The sequence below is a fragment of the Hippocampus bargibanti genome, linkage group LG02 (assembly GCF_051943395.1).
Source record: "Hippocampus bargibanti isolate YZ-2025 linkage group LG02, ASM5194339v1, whole genome shotgun sequence".
Taxonomy (NCBI): Eukaryota; Metazoa; Chordata; class Actinopteri; order Syngnathiformes; family Syngnathidae; genus Hippocampus; species Hippocampus bargibanti.
In genome coordinates, this window is record NC_142735.1 from 32,143,447 (window position 1) to 32,158,783 (window position 15,337).

At 40.1% G+C, this 15,337-nt stretch overlaps 1 protein-coding gene across 11 annotated transcripts in view; it reads left to right on the plus strand.

Annotated features, from left to right (window-relative positions):
• The window catches only part of prom1a (prominin 1a), a 112,051-nt gene that overhangs the window by 84,474 nt on the left and 12,240 nt on the right, over positions 1-15,337 (plus strand). For 4 of the 11 annotated variants that reach the window (XM_088991039.1, XM_088991042.1, XM_088991041.1 and 1 more), the window contains 9 exons: positions 2,054-2,125; positions 3,197-3,289; positions 3,464-3,481; positions 6,634-6,687; positions 9,096-9,176; positions 9,263-9,331; positions 9,484-9,573; positions 10,565-10,680; positions 14,072-14,140. In XM_088991039.1, coding sequence (XP_088847165.1) covers positions 2,054-2,125; positions 3,197-3,289; positions 3,464-3,481; positions 6,634-6,687; positions 9,096-9,176; positions 9,263-9,331; positions 9,484-9,573; positions 10,565-10,680; positions 14,072-14,140 — 662 coding nt within the window. The other 7 variants (XM_088991040.1, XM_088991044.1, XM_088991046.1 and 4 more) reach the window with 4 other exon arrangements.

Genomic DNA, 15,337 nt, shown 5'->3' on the forward strand with positions numbered 1-15,337 from the left:
TTACTGTATCTATTAGCTGGCAAGCTAGCTAGCTTTCTGTCTATTTGAGTTATTTCCGGGTTGAGTGAACGCTTGCGCGTGTGGCTGCCTGTGACTAAGTAAACTTAATTTATACAGAAATTTTCATAGGAAAACCCACAAAGTGCTTCACAAAATTTAAAACAGCCATAATAAAGCCAATGTATAGTGACTTTGAGAGTTTTGAAAGGCGCTTAGAAATTAAATGTATTATTATATAGCTAATGTATAGCTAGCGAGATAGCTAGGTTTGCCTCGGTTCTCTGTACAACATGATGGAATCAAGATTTTTCAGCCAATCCGAATTTGCAACGATTCTCTCTCCACTCAGCCTGATTAATAAACAGCAGGGGTCGGTGTTTCACCATTACAATGTGATAGCTGGGATTACAGTTGTTTTCCGAACTTTTCGGTTTACGAATGTTAAATTTATGAAAATATTACCTTGGCATACGAACTATTTTTCGGGATACACATGGAGCGTCACAATGTGTGATGTCTAACAAGGAAATGGCAGCTGACTTTTATTTATGTCCTCTATTCCCCGCCCCCAGTCTTCGGTTAAAGCCACGTGATTGGTCAAGAACGCAGCAGTGAGAGGGGTATGGGGGGATTAAACATTAAAGAGACAGGCAGAAGACAGAGAGAGACTGAGAAACTGGATAGAAAACAGTGAAATTTGGACTGATTTCAACTTTGATACTTCAAAGGCAGAATGTAGACTGCAAGGTTAAAATGTCCCATCAATCAGGCTCCACAAATAACCCGCACAAGCCATCTGTACACTTGATGCAAAAAGCTATCAACCCAGCTAAACAGAATACAATTGATGAGGATCTAGGTAAAATGATCGCAGAGAAAGCACCGAAAAGGGATCATTCCTCAAGATGGCGAAAGATGTCATGAGTGAGTTGACAGCTGGGCGGCGCCTCTACTCCCGCCGTCCGCCAGCTGCTGTCAATTCCCTCATCACTGACTTTTGGACATTTAAACCAGACGCTGGCACTCACCCAGCGTCGGAAGATACTATGCCTCGCGCCTCGCCCGTGCCTTGAAATGCTATCGGTACGAGAGTTGCTTCACCCGAGGTATTTATTTAGCCACGATCACGCCGGTTTGTACACTCGCTATCGTATGCTGTTTTGCACCATCGTGTGCCTTTTTATTTTCTTCACCAAGCTAGTGAGGTTGGGCGGATTGCCCCCACTCACCCACTAACTTTGCTCTGTTTTGTCACTTTTTGTTCAAATAGTTTTATCCGGGTCCGCGTTATCTCGGACCCGCACCTTTTGTTAATAAACCACATGCCAGCACCAACGTCTCTGTCACCTGCTTAGCGATCCTCCCCAATTATCAACGTTCTGACTTGTCAGCTGCCACTGTCGCCCTCGGAACGTGACAAAAGAAGAAGGCTACGTTCCTCATCAAGCGTTTACTGTTTATGAAACTCTATTCCATCAATCCATCAACGACCATCACAAAGGTAAATAAAATGACTGAATGATTATACAGTACAGTTTATTTCTTTAATTATAATATCATAGCACATTTATTATACGTAAAATAAGGTATATTTTGTGTAGTTTTAAGGCTTAGAAAATTAGAAAGTAGAAAATTATGTTTAATGGGGACCTGGGAATGGGTTATTCTCATTTTAATGGTTTCCTATGGAAAATTAATTTTTTGGATACACACTTTTCGCCTTACACACTCTGTCTGGGAACCAATTGACTTCGTAAGCCAAGGTATCACTGTATTTTGCTCCTGGAAAACCAGCACGAACTAAATTTGCATAGTCACTTATTTTTGTATCGATTTGACGAGAAAACATTCAAAGTCATACAAAGCACGGTGGCGGTGGACTTTGCTAACGTTGTCAAACAAAAAAACAAAAACCGCACTCTAAAATAGACAATGCAAAAATGGAACTGGCTACATTTTCGGGGAGAACACATTGCACAAATGGATCACCAACTGAATTGCGTGTCAATGAAATGTTACTGAAGCGTAAATGAGATTTTTTTTTTCTCCGCAGGTCAACAAAGGCATCACAGTGGTGGACCTGCTTTCGTTTGCCAAAGAATTGGAAGCCCAAACAGACCTGATGGTATTTCACACCACGCTCCAGTCATCTGTTTTTTTCAATTATTCATATTTAATACGCCTCCATCAGAGCGTTTCTGCCAGGCCGAGTGGGGCTTAGCTTGTAGTCAAGTCAACATGATTGCAAATTCACGCTTTTTACCTCATTGACTGGCGGACGAAAATGTGTCCACTGCAGTGCCAGGGTTTTTGTCATTGTCACTCAAATTCCAGCACTTACAGAATATTGCGTTTAAGGACTACATCAACATTTAATGCAGCGTTATAAAGCCTTATATTCTCTTATTTCATCAGAAAAAAAGTGTTAATTCCTAAATGATATGGATCTGGAGTTATATGATCTTGAAATGACGGCGGCTGTCCAAAATACAATGCAATACTGTACATACGTACATATTGGTTTATACAGCGCTTTAACAATAGCTGAAGCTGGAACAAAGCACTAACATGGAAAAAAGGGAAATGCTGCCCTTTCCCTGGAAGGGAAGAAAAATAAAGCCAAAGGTCTGGCCAGTGCTTTATCGGCACCCAAGCAAGAAAAACCAAACACAACCTAATTCGGTGCCCTATGTCATACAGTAAAGTCTCGTTATATCGATATTCTCAGGAGTCAGAAAAAATATTGATATAATCAATCAATCAATCAAATAGATAGAAATTTAGCTCGCTAGCTAATAGCTAACTAATAGATAGCTAGCTAGCTTATACATAGATTATAGATAGCAATTATATAGCTAGCTAGCGAGCTAGGTATCTTGCTAGCTAATAGATGGCAAATAGATAGATAGCCAGCTAGATCGCTAGCTAGATAGCCAGATAGCCAGCTAGATAGCTCAAGTGAGCAACATAATGTAAAAAGACCAGGAAGGACCCATTGTACACTATCTGATCGACATTATTCATATCAGACCAATTTTTTGACCAAATGATATTTTTCCCTATTTGGGCGATATCATTTCATACAGCGCATGCGTTGATTGTAAATTTATGAACGGCAGCGAATGAGTTAATGACAAATTATGACATTATTCGGCGTGTAACAAGATGGGTATTTTTTGGGGTGTCTGTGATCCAGCCTCGTGGTCCCTTGCAAACATCTCTGAAAGGTCTGGCGGGCACCGTGCGACAAATCCACGGCCAGCAGGTGGTCCCCATGCAGCAAGGAATGGTAAGATGCCAGTTTATGCCACAACCCCTTTTTGCCATCTCCATTTGCAGCCCCGCCCTCTTTTAATTTCATTTTGTTGACCTTTCACTCTTTACCAAATGAGCCTCTTTTCAGAAGACTGGCTCTCTAGTCCAATGTACTTCTTTATGCTTGTTTTCTACTTTCATCGTCAAGAAATATGTTAGAGCCAGGGTAAGCGCGCACACAAGTGTGTCCATCTTGGTTTTGTTTTTGTTTTGTTTTTTTTGTGGTATTTTATTACTTTGTGCAATGTGGAAGCCGTGTTTCCAACAACCGGTGCAGGTAGCAAGTAATTCCCATCCACAACAATGTCAATTGATACATCCAAATTTCAAATGTACAAATGTGATATCTCAAATCCTCCACTCGTATTGAAATGCATGGAAATGTCGTTAATTCGTTATATTGGCCGAGAAAACCAAAAATGTGAACGCCATTTTCTGTAGGCCTTCAGTCAAAATTGACAAAAAATGGCAGGCACTAGCTATCCTAGTTTGAGAAAAACATTTGGCATGATACGAATCACCGTATTTTCTAGTGTATAAGGGGCGCTGGAGTATAAGGTGCACCCCCAATGAATGGTGTAGTTTCAAAAATGTTCCATACATAAAGCACACCAGAATATAAGGTGCACATTCAATGAATGACAAAAGGTTTCCAGATATAAGATATAAATATATATTAGTTTTCCAAATACAGTGATACTTCGGCTTACTAACATCTTGGCTAACGAATTTTTCGGCTTACGAACGTTAAATTCACGAGAATTTAATCTTGGCATACGAACTATTTTTCGGGATACACACAAAGCACAACAAGTGATGTGTCGTTCGTGAATGAGCCCGTTCTCCAAACAAGGAAATGGCCACGGACTTTTTTTTCTTCTATTTCCCGCCTCCACTCTTCGGTTAAAGCCGCACGTGATTGGTCAAGAACGCAGCAGTGGGGGTGTGGGGGGACGGGTTGCAGAAACATAGAGCTGCAAATTAAAATAGATAGGTATTAGTATTATTAGTATTATTATTAGAAGGTGCAGGGTCATCTTTGGAAGAAAATGAAGTCTTTTGGGTACGGCTTATACTCCGGAAAACATGGTAAATGAATCGGATTAGTCACATCCCTCTTAAAGGACAACCGACGTCACTTTTTTGTTTCCTAACTGACATCAGAAAAACGTTTTATAGCATCTAAAATACCCAAAACACGCAGTATGATATTTTTAGTCAAATGCAAAACACCAATAAAAATGACTTAAAGTGTCTAAACAGTATTTCAATTTGAAATCAGAAGTGGCCAGTTTCAGAAGGTCCCGCCCCTATGTTTGTGGTGTCACCCCAAGACGTCTTGCCTTGCTTGAGAATCAAAACAATGGCTTCAGATTCGGAGAATATGCTTTCTTGTTACTCATCCAGTTATGAATACGATTCAAATAGTTCTGAAGAAGAAAGCATACATGTTCGCAATCGATAAAAGAATTTATTCCGTGTCATTTTGAGGCATCAGGGGTGGGAAATGTCGCACCCAAAAAATGCAGAACATGGCGACAAAGCCGTGTAAGGAATTAATCAGCCCGTTTCCACAGGCTGATTAATTCCTTACATGTCGCCCTCTTCTCCCTCTTTTTGGTCCTACACGACGTTTTCAGACCAAAGTACAGAAAAATGCATTGACGTGATGGAAGGACTGCTGCAATGTGTCCTTTTTTTCGATCAGACGTAACGTACGGCCCCGTCACCAACTCAAAAACAAGACTTCCGGAATATTCAGCGCGAGTCTTAAAACGTAAAATATAGCTATATGCGGTGGAATCTTTGTAAAATACGCTCAGTAGAAGTAATTTGAAGACATTTTACAAATTCTGGACACAACTTGTCCGGAGATGTCGGTTGTCCTTTAAGTTCACATACCATTGTACTGTCTGTATTTTTTGTGATTGTTCGGTGGTGTGCCGTGGGATTTTTCTTCTGTAAAATGTGTCTTGGCTCAGTAATGGTTGGGAAACGCGGCTTTCAAATGTGCTCTCAAAGGACTTTGTGGCCAAAATGCTTCCAAACTTCCATTTACAAGGAACAGTTTGACATTTTGCTTTCCTTCTCCTTGAAAGTGAAGTGTCACATATTTTATTAATGTGGGCAAACTACCTAATTACCTCAACTAACGGCCTTTGCCTCAATTAGTCACAAGGTACATCATCTGTTTATTTGCGGACAATTTATTTTCAACGTACAGTGATACCTCAGTTTACGAACGTAATTGGTTCCCAGAAAGTGTGTGTAAGGCGAAAAGTCCGTCTTCCAAACATTTATTTCCCAAAAGAAACCATTAAAATGAGAATAATCCATTCCGATGCCCACATAAAACATAATTTTCTATTAAATAATCCTTAAAACGATACAAAATATACCTTATTTTATGTATAATAAATGTGCTATTATATTGTATTAAGCGAAATAAACTATACTGTATAATGGAGTCGTTTTATTTACCTTTGTGATGGTCGTTGATGTAGTTGCCTCTTGATGATATCCGAGTGAAATTGCCGTGCTTTCTCAGCGATACTACCCTCACTCACACTGTCCCCTGCTCGCTGCTTTTTGCTCGCTGCTATTTGCTCGTTGCTTTTTGTTAGTCCAAGTTTTTCAATCTCTTCTTTTGCCAGAGACTGTTACTTAGACAACACAGAAACACCCTTAGCCACACGTAGCAATGGTCGACTTAGCGTACTGCTACTGAGACGCTAAGTCACACAAACGCACACCTCGTTTGTGTTTCTTGATGATCTCCTCCTTCTGCTTGACTGTCATTTTCTTTTGTATCTTATTCGGCTTAACACTAGCCTGTGGTGGGGTCTGTTTCCCTCCCACGATAGCAAAAGTATGATAACAAACCACATCTGCACTCAAAGAAAGGGGGGCGACGAAAACTAGTCCACCAGCCACCGTGGTGCTGCCGTGTGGTTTAGTGTTCATTCGCCGAAAACTAGTTTGTCAGCCGAGACTATATGCTCGCAAATTTAATATTCGTGAGGTGAAAAGTTTGTGAGCTGAAGCGTTCGTAAGCTGAGGTATCACTGTAAATGTATTTTATACATAGCACTTGTGCTCACTAGCTCAAGAGCTGAAAAGCAGGAACAGAAATGCGGATCAATGATCTCGTAAATGGATGATCGATTTAAGGGTCTTCATCATTTTGGAGCACAAACCTTTTGCATGTGTGATGTGAGCATTTTGGATACTTTGGACGTTTTCTGTTGTGTCATCATCATTGGGGCTTTGATGGTTCGTCATGCTGCGCTTTGACGACTTTCTTTGTCTCCCTTGAAGAGCGCCTTGAACCAGAGCATGAGGTACCTTGAGAGAACCTCCTCTGACCTACCAGTAAGTCAAACATTTACCTTTGTCATCATTTGGCCCGTTAATCGTCACATTTTGCTTGCTACTCGTGAAGAGATGACCCAACTCAACAGGCCACAGCTAGCTATCAGCTAACATACCGGGCAGGCCATCCCTGAGTTCAGTGTTTCCAACAGATCAGTGGTGGGTTGTCAGGGCCTGCAAGGCTTTCTCTGCAGAGAGAAAAATATCTGATGCTAATTATATTTTCTCCATGAATTGTTATGAAATAATTCCAAGTTGTCTTTTAGCTTCCTTTCATTGCTTTTCTTTCCCCTGTTGTGCTGCTTCCAGATGTGTGTTTTCATGTTTAAACATTTAATCAATCACATTTCAGCCATTTGTTTCCCAGGGTCACAAATCCACCTGGACGCCTTCGCAATCAGTTCTGGAAGGCGCTGGAAACATCAGTTTTCGCCAATTATGATTGGATAGTCACTAGCCAATCATAGTATCACTAGCCGCTATTGATTGGATTGGATTGGATTTGCCTTTATTAGTCTCACTGTGGAGAAATTTACACTTCACAGCAGCAAAGTTATGAAAGGAATGAAAATAGAAAAACAAAATACAGGAGCTGCTGGAAAGGCAGCCACTCTCTGGGCTCCGTCTTGAAGTCAAAAGAACAAAAAAACTAAATAACAAATAACACGACAACACAAAGACGCGGAGTCATTCCTTCTGAAGCACTTTCTTGTACTCTCTTTGTGACATGAAGCAGTTTCAGATGAAAGAGGAGAGGATCAAAGTGTCTCTTCACCAATGGATCAGGGACATCATGGTGGAATGTGGACGTCGACTACAAGCTAAATGTTGAAAGCAAACACGCAGCTGTAGCATCCATTGACGAAAAGAGATGGTCTCACATCTCCTGTCCCAAATAAATCCGCTTCAATTCAAGCCGCGACAGTTCCACATACGCATCGGCGCTCTGCGCTGACGCTCCTTCTTATCACGGGCTCCTCAAGCCCGTGATAAGCATTCATCCAGCCGCAGACTGTCCAACAGCACCGACCTTTCCACTGAACAAAGGGGGGCTATGAAGATGCTGCCCATTACAGGCGCAAAAAAAGCACAGTGATAAGAGCATACCGGACACAGCTAGCACACTGTATCTGTCGCGGGTTGTATAAGCAAATATATTGTTGTGACGATTTAATAGCGGTTTTGTCAAGCCACAATGGCTGAATGAGGAGAAGAAATGGTTTTGGTTGCATATTGACTGTTAAAGCCATCTTCAACACTGACTTTTCAAGAATAGATGGACATCATTAAAGGACAACCGACACATTTTTTTTATTTCCTAACTGACATCAGATAACCATTTTATAGCATATAAAATACCCAAAACACGCAGGCTGATATTTTTAGCAAAAAAAATGCAAAACGCCAATTAAAATGACTTAAAGTGTCCCAAAACTACTTCAAAATGACCTCAGAAAGTTTCCATTTCAGAAGGTCCCGCCGCCTTGTCAGTGACATCACGCCAGGCTGTCTTGCCTTGCTCGAGAATCAAGACAATGGCTTCAGATTCGGATATGCTTTCTTGTTACTCATCCAGTTATGAATATGATTCAAATAGTTCTGAAGAGGAAAGCATAAATGTTTGCAATCGATTAAAGAAGTCCTTCCGTCTCATTTTGAGGCTTCTGGACTCCAATGTAGCGCCCAGAAAATGCCCAAGCTCTGTTGGAAATGGGCTGATTTGTCTGCTGGGAATTTGTGTCAACTAGTATCAAATAGTAGTCTTGGTGAAACACACCACGATTCACCATCGCATTATTTATGTTTTTTTCCTTGTAATTCCGCCATCAAAACCGATCAACATGAAGCTTTCAGACCAAACAAAGTACCGAAAATGCATTGTGTGTCGCTTTCTCGGTCAGGGGCGTTCCAGACGTGACGTCACGTCAGGCATCATCAACAACTCGAAAACAAGTCTTCCTGAATATTCAGCGTGAGTCTTAAAACATAAAATATACTAGCCATACGCGGTGGAATCTTTGTAAAATACGCTCAGTAGAAGTCATTTGAAGTGATTTCAGAAATTATGGGCACAACTTGTCCGGAGGCGTCGTTTGTACTTTAAGGTTGGACAGCTCCGAAGCTCGCAAAAATAGAAATTAATATTGCAATTTTATGAAGTCATCATGAATTCACAGTAGTAGTAGTATCCGTTATCCATAGTAAAAATTAAAACAGTTTAATGACTTTTATTTCTTCAGTTTCTTCAAGTCACAAGTTATTTCCTGGCCAATGGCACCCTCTAGTGGATGTGTACTAAATCACACCACACTCGCGGCTATGGAGTGATTCAGACTTAGCACTACTGAAGGCCTAGGTTTCAGATGCACGGCCCGCCACTGACTAAATGTCATGTTTCTTGTCCATAGAACAAGGTCTTGGCCATACTCGACGCCATCAATGCAGCCCAGTATCTCATCTCCCAGAATGCAACACATCTTATTGAGCGGGTACCATCATGACTCCCATTATAGATATCTGCTATGTCATATTACCATCATTGAATTGATTGTTTTTTAATGTATTTCCACTTCAGGAAAGTGCAAAATACACATCAACCATTGTAGGTTACTTCCATCAATACACAGAATGGGTCAAGACATCTGTAAGTCATAATACTGTCATAACATATTTATAAAATGTAATCACTATATGATATGAAAATAAATGATATGATATATATTCATATCATAAATGATATGAATATGCAGTGCAGCGTTCCGTGAGACGAATGAAGGTTTTTGTGTCTTGATGCAGTTGGCCTTGGAGGTGGCGCCGTGCAAGCCTTTCAGCAATGTGCTGGACACCATGGAAATCTTTGCCTGCAGCTTCCTGGTGGATTCCATGGTAGAGAATTTCTGCATACAATAAACAGGGATGCATGTGGGCGGCGCCCTTGCGCCATTTCCGCATTTTGACTGCCACTTTGGAACTCAACTGCGCCAGCACCGGCGCAGGTCTATTACGATTAGCGCATGTTGCTACGTGATCCTACATTGGGGAGACTAAACAAATTCTCAAAAAAAGACTGTCAACATCGCAGGAATAATACTAGTGGGCCTCAATCTGCAGTACATATGCACCTAAAAGCTAGCAACCACTCATTTGACAACAATGAGGTTAAACTCAGGGAGTAAAAGAAGCTATTTTTATAAAACAGCAAAACCCTTCACTAAATCGCCATGGTGGGGTGAGGTTTAATTTGGATCGTTCTTACAACAGACTTCTGCGACCACATAGGGTGAGTTATGCTGATGAGGTGATACCAGATCAAATGGGGCAATCAGGCCAGTCGTAGACCCCATACTCAGGCAGGACAATAGAAGTAATCAGTGTAGCCGCAGGGAGGAGTCTTTTGCTCCCCCCAACCTAAGAGCAGGGACCAATGATAGCAGAGTAGGGCCAAAACTACCAGCAAAAACCTATAGATGTATAGATGACGGCTGAAGAAACCTTCTCATCGATGGACCACTCCTGTATGACTGAAAGCTTACACAGACGTATATGAGATATCATAAAAACTACAAATTAAAATGTTTACTTTATTGAATTTGGCTGTTTCTATCTATATCTATCTATATCTATATATATATATATATATATATATATATATATATATATATATATATATATATATATATATATATATATATATATATTTTAGGACTGAAAGTTAAGATGCTACTTCCAAATACTGTAAGATGATTAAAAAAAATTCTGAGGGGTGCAGGTCATCCTATTGGTTCTCCCCAAAAACTTCATTTGAAAATGTATTATTATGACAAAGTACAATTCAATTTGCTGATGTTAATGCATCAGGGGTGTGTTTTTGGTCCAGAATGTGTTCTGGATGGGCCTGGGCTGCAGCACACTCTTGCTCATCCCGAGCATCGTCCTTGCCGTCAAGCTGGCCAAGTTTTACCGCAGAATGGACACGGAGGACGTTTATGACGAGTGAGTCTTTTGGTTTTGTTTTGTTTTTAATCACGCAGAACTGTCAGAATGAAATACAGGTAACATCCGAGTTACGACTGACGCAAGTAACGAACCCCCATTTTTATTTTTATTTATTTAGTTATTTATTTATTTATTATTATTTTTTTTAATTGTGTGCCTGGGCACCGCAACGCGCAAGCAACCGGCAACGCGTACTACAATTTTGGCAGTGACGTGCGGTGAGGTTCATGGCTGGTGAGGCACTGACGTCATCATAGTCAGATTTACAAACATATGAACTCTACAGAGTAGTTTATTCACCATTTGATTGGCAACAGTTAACGTATTTTGTTTAAAATTTCATGTCAGCATTTTTTATATATACAAACTGTAGCATAGAAAAACATAATTTAAAAAAACGTTTTTATCGTGTTACCTTTAGTCCATGCGCCGCTCCTTCTGAAGAAAGGCATCGATAACTTCTTTGTAGAAGCCTTCCTTATCTTTCTTCAGTTTTAAAAGTCTCTCTGTCTCAACGGAGATGACTGCCAGTGAAGAAAGTCGTCCTTGATCAGTCCTGTTCCGACTGTATGTTTTCAGTGCTGAGAATGACAATCTCGTCTACTTCTCCAGCAACAAATGGGGCTGCACCGATCTCCTTTTTAATGTCATTTCTAATGACATCACCAACTGCTTCAATTAAATCGTTCTGTATTCTGTTTCACAGGCTAGAAAATATAGTGGATGTCCCAAAATGACTCGCTAGCCTGTCATCTTTCTGAGCGAAAGCATGTAATAGTTCAACATAGTTGCCACGATGAGCAGAGCCCTTACTTTCATCATTTCCACGAAATGCCAGCTGTTGTTTGGCAAGGAGGCAGGTGGCATTAATGAGATCTTTTAAAATCTCCCGGTTCTCCTTTACCTTAGCATTGTGGATGCTGATGTTGAGTCTTCGCTCATTTTTGATGAGGCTCCGTTGTAAAATTTTCAGGTCACAATATCCCATTTGAGTCCAAACATTGTCACAAATTGAGAACAGAAGGCAGGAAAAGCAGAAAAGGCGGTTTCTTGCTGGACATCCACACAGCCAGCCTTTTCGTGTGTACCAGTCCGCCTGAAAAGAGCGATTATTGTGTCCCGTTGTCTGAAGCAAACCTTTTAGCTCCGGTTTTGGTCTTCCTTTAATTATTACCTCCTGCTTCGATTGAAAGTCCAGTAGAGAAAATTCTTTCAATTTAGATATGTAATCCTCCATTCTGACAGTGAGGGCAAGCAACACGAAAAAATGACTGCAGGGTTGCACTTTACTTGCTAACTGTTTACTGTAGCTTTCTGTCTCTAATTGTATTATTCTGCGGACGTGGTGGAAGAAGTATCTCTGGAATCACAAGCGCCCCCTACCTGTCATGAGGCGGGAGAACTGTGTGCCTCACCTACGCACAGCGTTTTGATAAAACAAAATATACACTGGAGTACAGTGTTTATAATGTACAATGACTCTACATTATATACACCAGCTAAACTGTAGAAATTTAGTTCATATACGAAACGTGTTTCAACGCTTTAATAGCGATATGCAGAATGATAGCAATGCGGTCTCACTGCAGAGCAAGCCAGCACAGTAAGCATAGTGATTGCGCAATCCATAGTGAGGATCAGCCGGCTGGTGCCTCACTGCTCGTCTCTACTTAGTATTTGAACGGTAAATGTGAAAATTCAGCGAAAACGGTGAAGTTAAATGGACAAGAACTTTAAAGTACAAATCACTAAATACATATAACTGTTTAATTTATTTTTTCATTTGATATTTCCATGACAGCTTTCCATGATGACAGGTGAGGCACTGCCTCCCCTGCCTCCACTGACTGCACGTCACTGAATTTTGGCCAGCCAGCATGTCACACACTCGCACAGCAATCTACTGCGTTACCACACTCAATACAGTAGTTATAATAATATAATAATAATAATAATAATAATAATAATAATAATAATAATAATAATAATAATAATAATAATAATAATAATAAAAATAATAATACATTTCTTTCTAAGCCCCTTTCAAAACTCTGACAGTCACAGGATCGGTTTTTCTGCGGGTGAGAAGCGGCAGCCACACGCGCCAGCGTTCACTCAACCCGGAAGTAACTCAAATAGATAGAAAGCTGGCCAGCTAGCTAATGGATAGCCAGCTAGAAAGTTAGCTAACTAGCTAGATAGTCATATAGCTAATAAATAGCAAGCTACATAGCTAGCTAGCTAGACAGATAGCCAATAGATAGGAAATAAATAGATAGCCGATAGATAGATAGATAGATAGCTAGCCAGCCAGCTTGGCAGCTATATAGCTAAGAGATAGCTAGCTAGATAGCCGGCCATCCAGCTAGAAAGAAAATATTATACAGTGCAGATAATGTATTGGCAACATTTGTAGTACTGTACACTGCTTTTTTTCCTTCGGTGTCCGCCTGAATCCGAGCATGTGTGTCGGGTGACCTCTTCTGGCTGTTAGCAGGTGCAGTTATACAGTAATAAAAATCGATAATATGATATATAAAATGACAAAAATGACACTGAAAGGTAAGTATAACATTTCTAAATGAACTATAAAGTAAACATTTTTGTATACATTGCAAGTACAGTTTTACAGTCACAAAAATCGATAATACGAAATATAAAATGATAAAAATGGCACTAAAAGTTACAAGATTTATAAATGCAGTGTAAACAGTTTGGTATATAATAGTATTCAATAGAAAACGTTGCTTAAAAACAACAGATTGACATCGTCTACTATCCTGTCAGGTCAACGTCACGTCGGCCATTTTGAATGGATTTTAACTTACGACCATTTGACTTACGAACATTTTTTCGGAACGGAATCTGGTCGTAACTCGGATGATACCTGTATGAGTGAGATTTCTTTTTTTGTTTGACCTTAACTCTTTTGTTCCCGCTTTTATTTCTTCCTTTCTTTCTATCCTCGTAGTTCGTCCGTTTCCGGGACTTGGCATTTTACTTTGTGATAACCATTTCTACTATTTCCTATCATCCAGCTCACCCTTCATCGTATATTTATTATTATTTTTTTTTTGCTTTTGGCCTCTTTCTCTTCTTGAAAACCTGAACTTTATTGTTTTTTATTTTTCCATGAAACGTCCGTTTCTCCGAATCCACTGCCGAACTGTTTACGACGACCAATTCATGGTGCTGTTTCATGAGGGTAAAAAGCGTCCTTTAGCTTTTACCGAAGGGCTGTCGCTATGGCGACCTTACAAAATCTTGACTGTGTATGGTTGTAAATAACAGAAAAAGATAAACAACGCCCTCCCTCAATGAAAAGGACCACGTTTCATGTCACATCTTCCATGCTTTTTTGTGTTTGTATGCAATGTTTTGTTTTCAGTATGGAAAGTGGTAATAATGGTTATCATAGGGAGCCCCCGCAAGCCATCCTAAACCCCCCAGTGAGCAGGTAAATATACCCCCTTGGTCGTTCAATGCATGCAATGCGGTGATGGGAGCATGCGCACACATACACAAACTTTTATCCACTGGACTGTGGCTTCATATTTAGATTTGGTTCAGATTTTGTTTTCAAGCATTTCAGCTGATTGATCAAAAAAACGAAAAAAATGCCTTGCCCTATTGAAGTACCGTATTTTCCGGTGTATAATGCGCACCCAAAAGCTTTGATTTTCAAAAGATGATCCTGTGCCTTATATGCCGGTGCACCTTATATGTAAAGTCATATTGAGACACAACAGGTCTCGCAACTACGACTCCATTACCCCCTGTAGAAGAAGTATGCGTAACCCCAGCCTCTACTGTAGCGCCTTATAATGTGGTGGGCCTTATATTTGGAAAACTTTTATCTATTCATATATTATATTAGGCTTTCTTTTTCATTCATTGAAGGGTGTACCTTATACAGTGATACCTTAGCTTACGAACACTTTAGCCCACGAACTTTTCGCCTTACGAACCTTACAACTAGTAAGGTGGCTGGCGGACTGGTTATCGTTAACATTTTTCTTTGAGTGTAGACTTGGTTTGTTATCAAGTGGATACTTTCACCATTACGGGACCGAAAAAGACCCCACCACAGGCTAGTGTTAAGCCAAAGAGGACACGAAAGAAAAAAATCTGTTGATTTGGATTAACGAAAAGCAGCTATCAGGGGACATTGTTAGTGAGGGTATTATTGCCGAGAAAGCACGGCAACTTCACTCGGATATCATCAAGAGGCAACCTAGAAGTTCGCCATCTATTCATCTACAACATACAACTACATCACAAAGGTACATAAAACGACTTGATTATACAAAACGACTTGATTATACAGTACAGTTTATTTCTTTCATTACAATCTAATAGCACATTTATTATACATAAATGTATATTTTGTGTAGTTTTAAGGCTTATTTGGTAGAAAATTAAGTTTTATGGGGACCTGGGAACGGATTATTCTCATTCTAATGGTTTAGTATGGGAAATAAATGTTTGGCAGACGAACCTTTCACCTTACACGCACTTTCTGGGAACCAATTAAGTTTATACGCTGTTGTATCACTTTATATGGAAAAGTTTGAAATTACATCATTCATTGAGGGTGCGCCTTATACTCCGTCGCACCTTATACTCTGGTGCGCCTTATACACTTAAAAATACA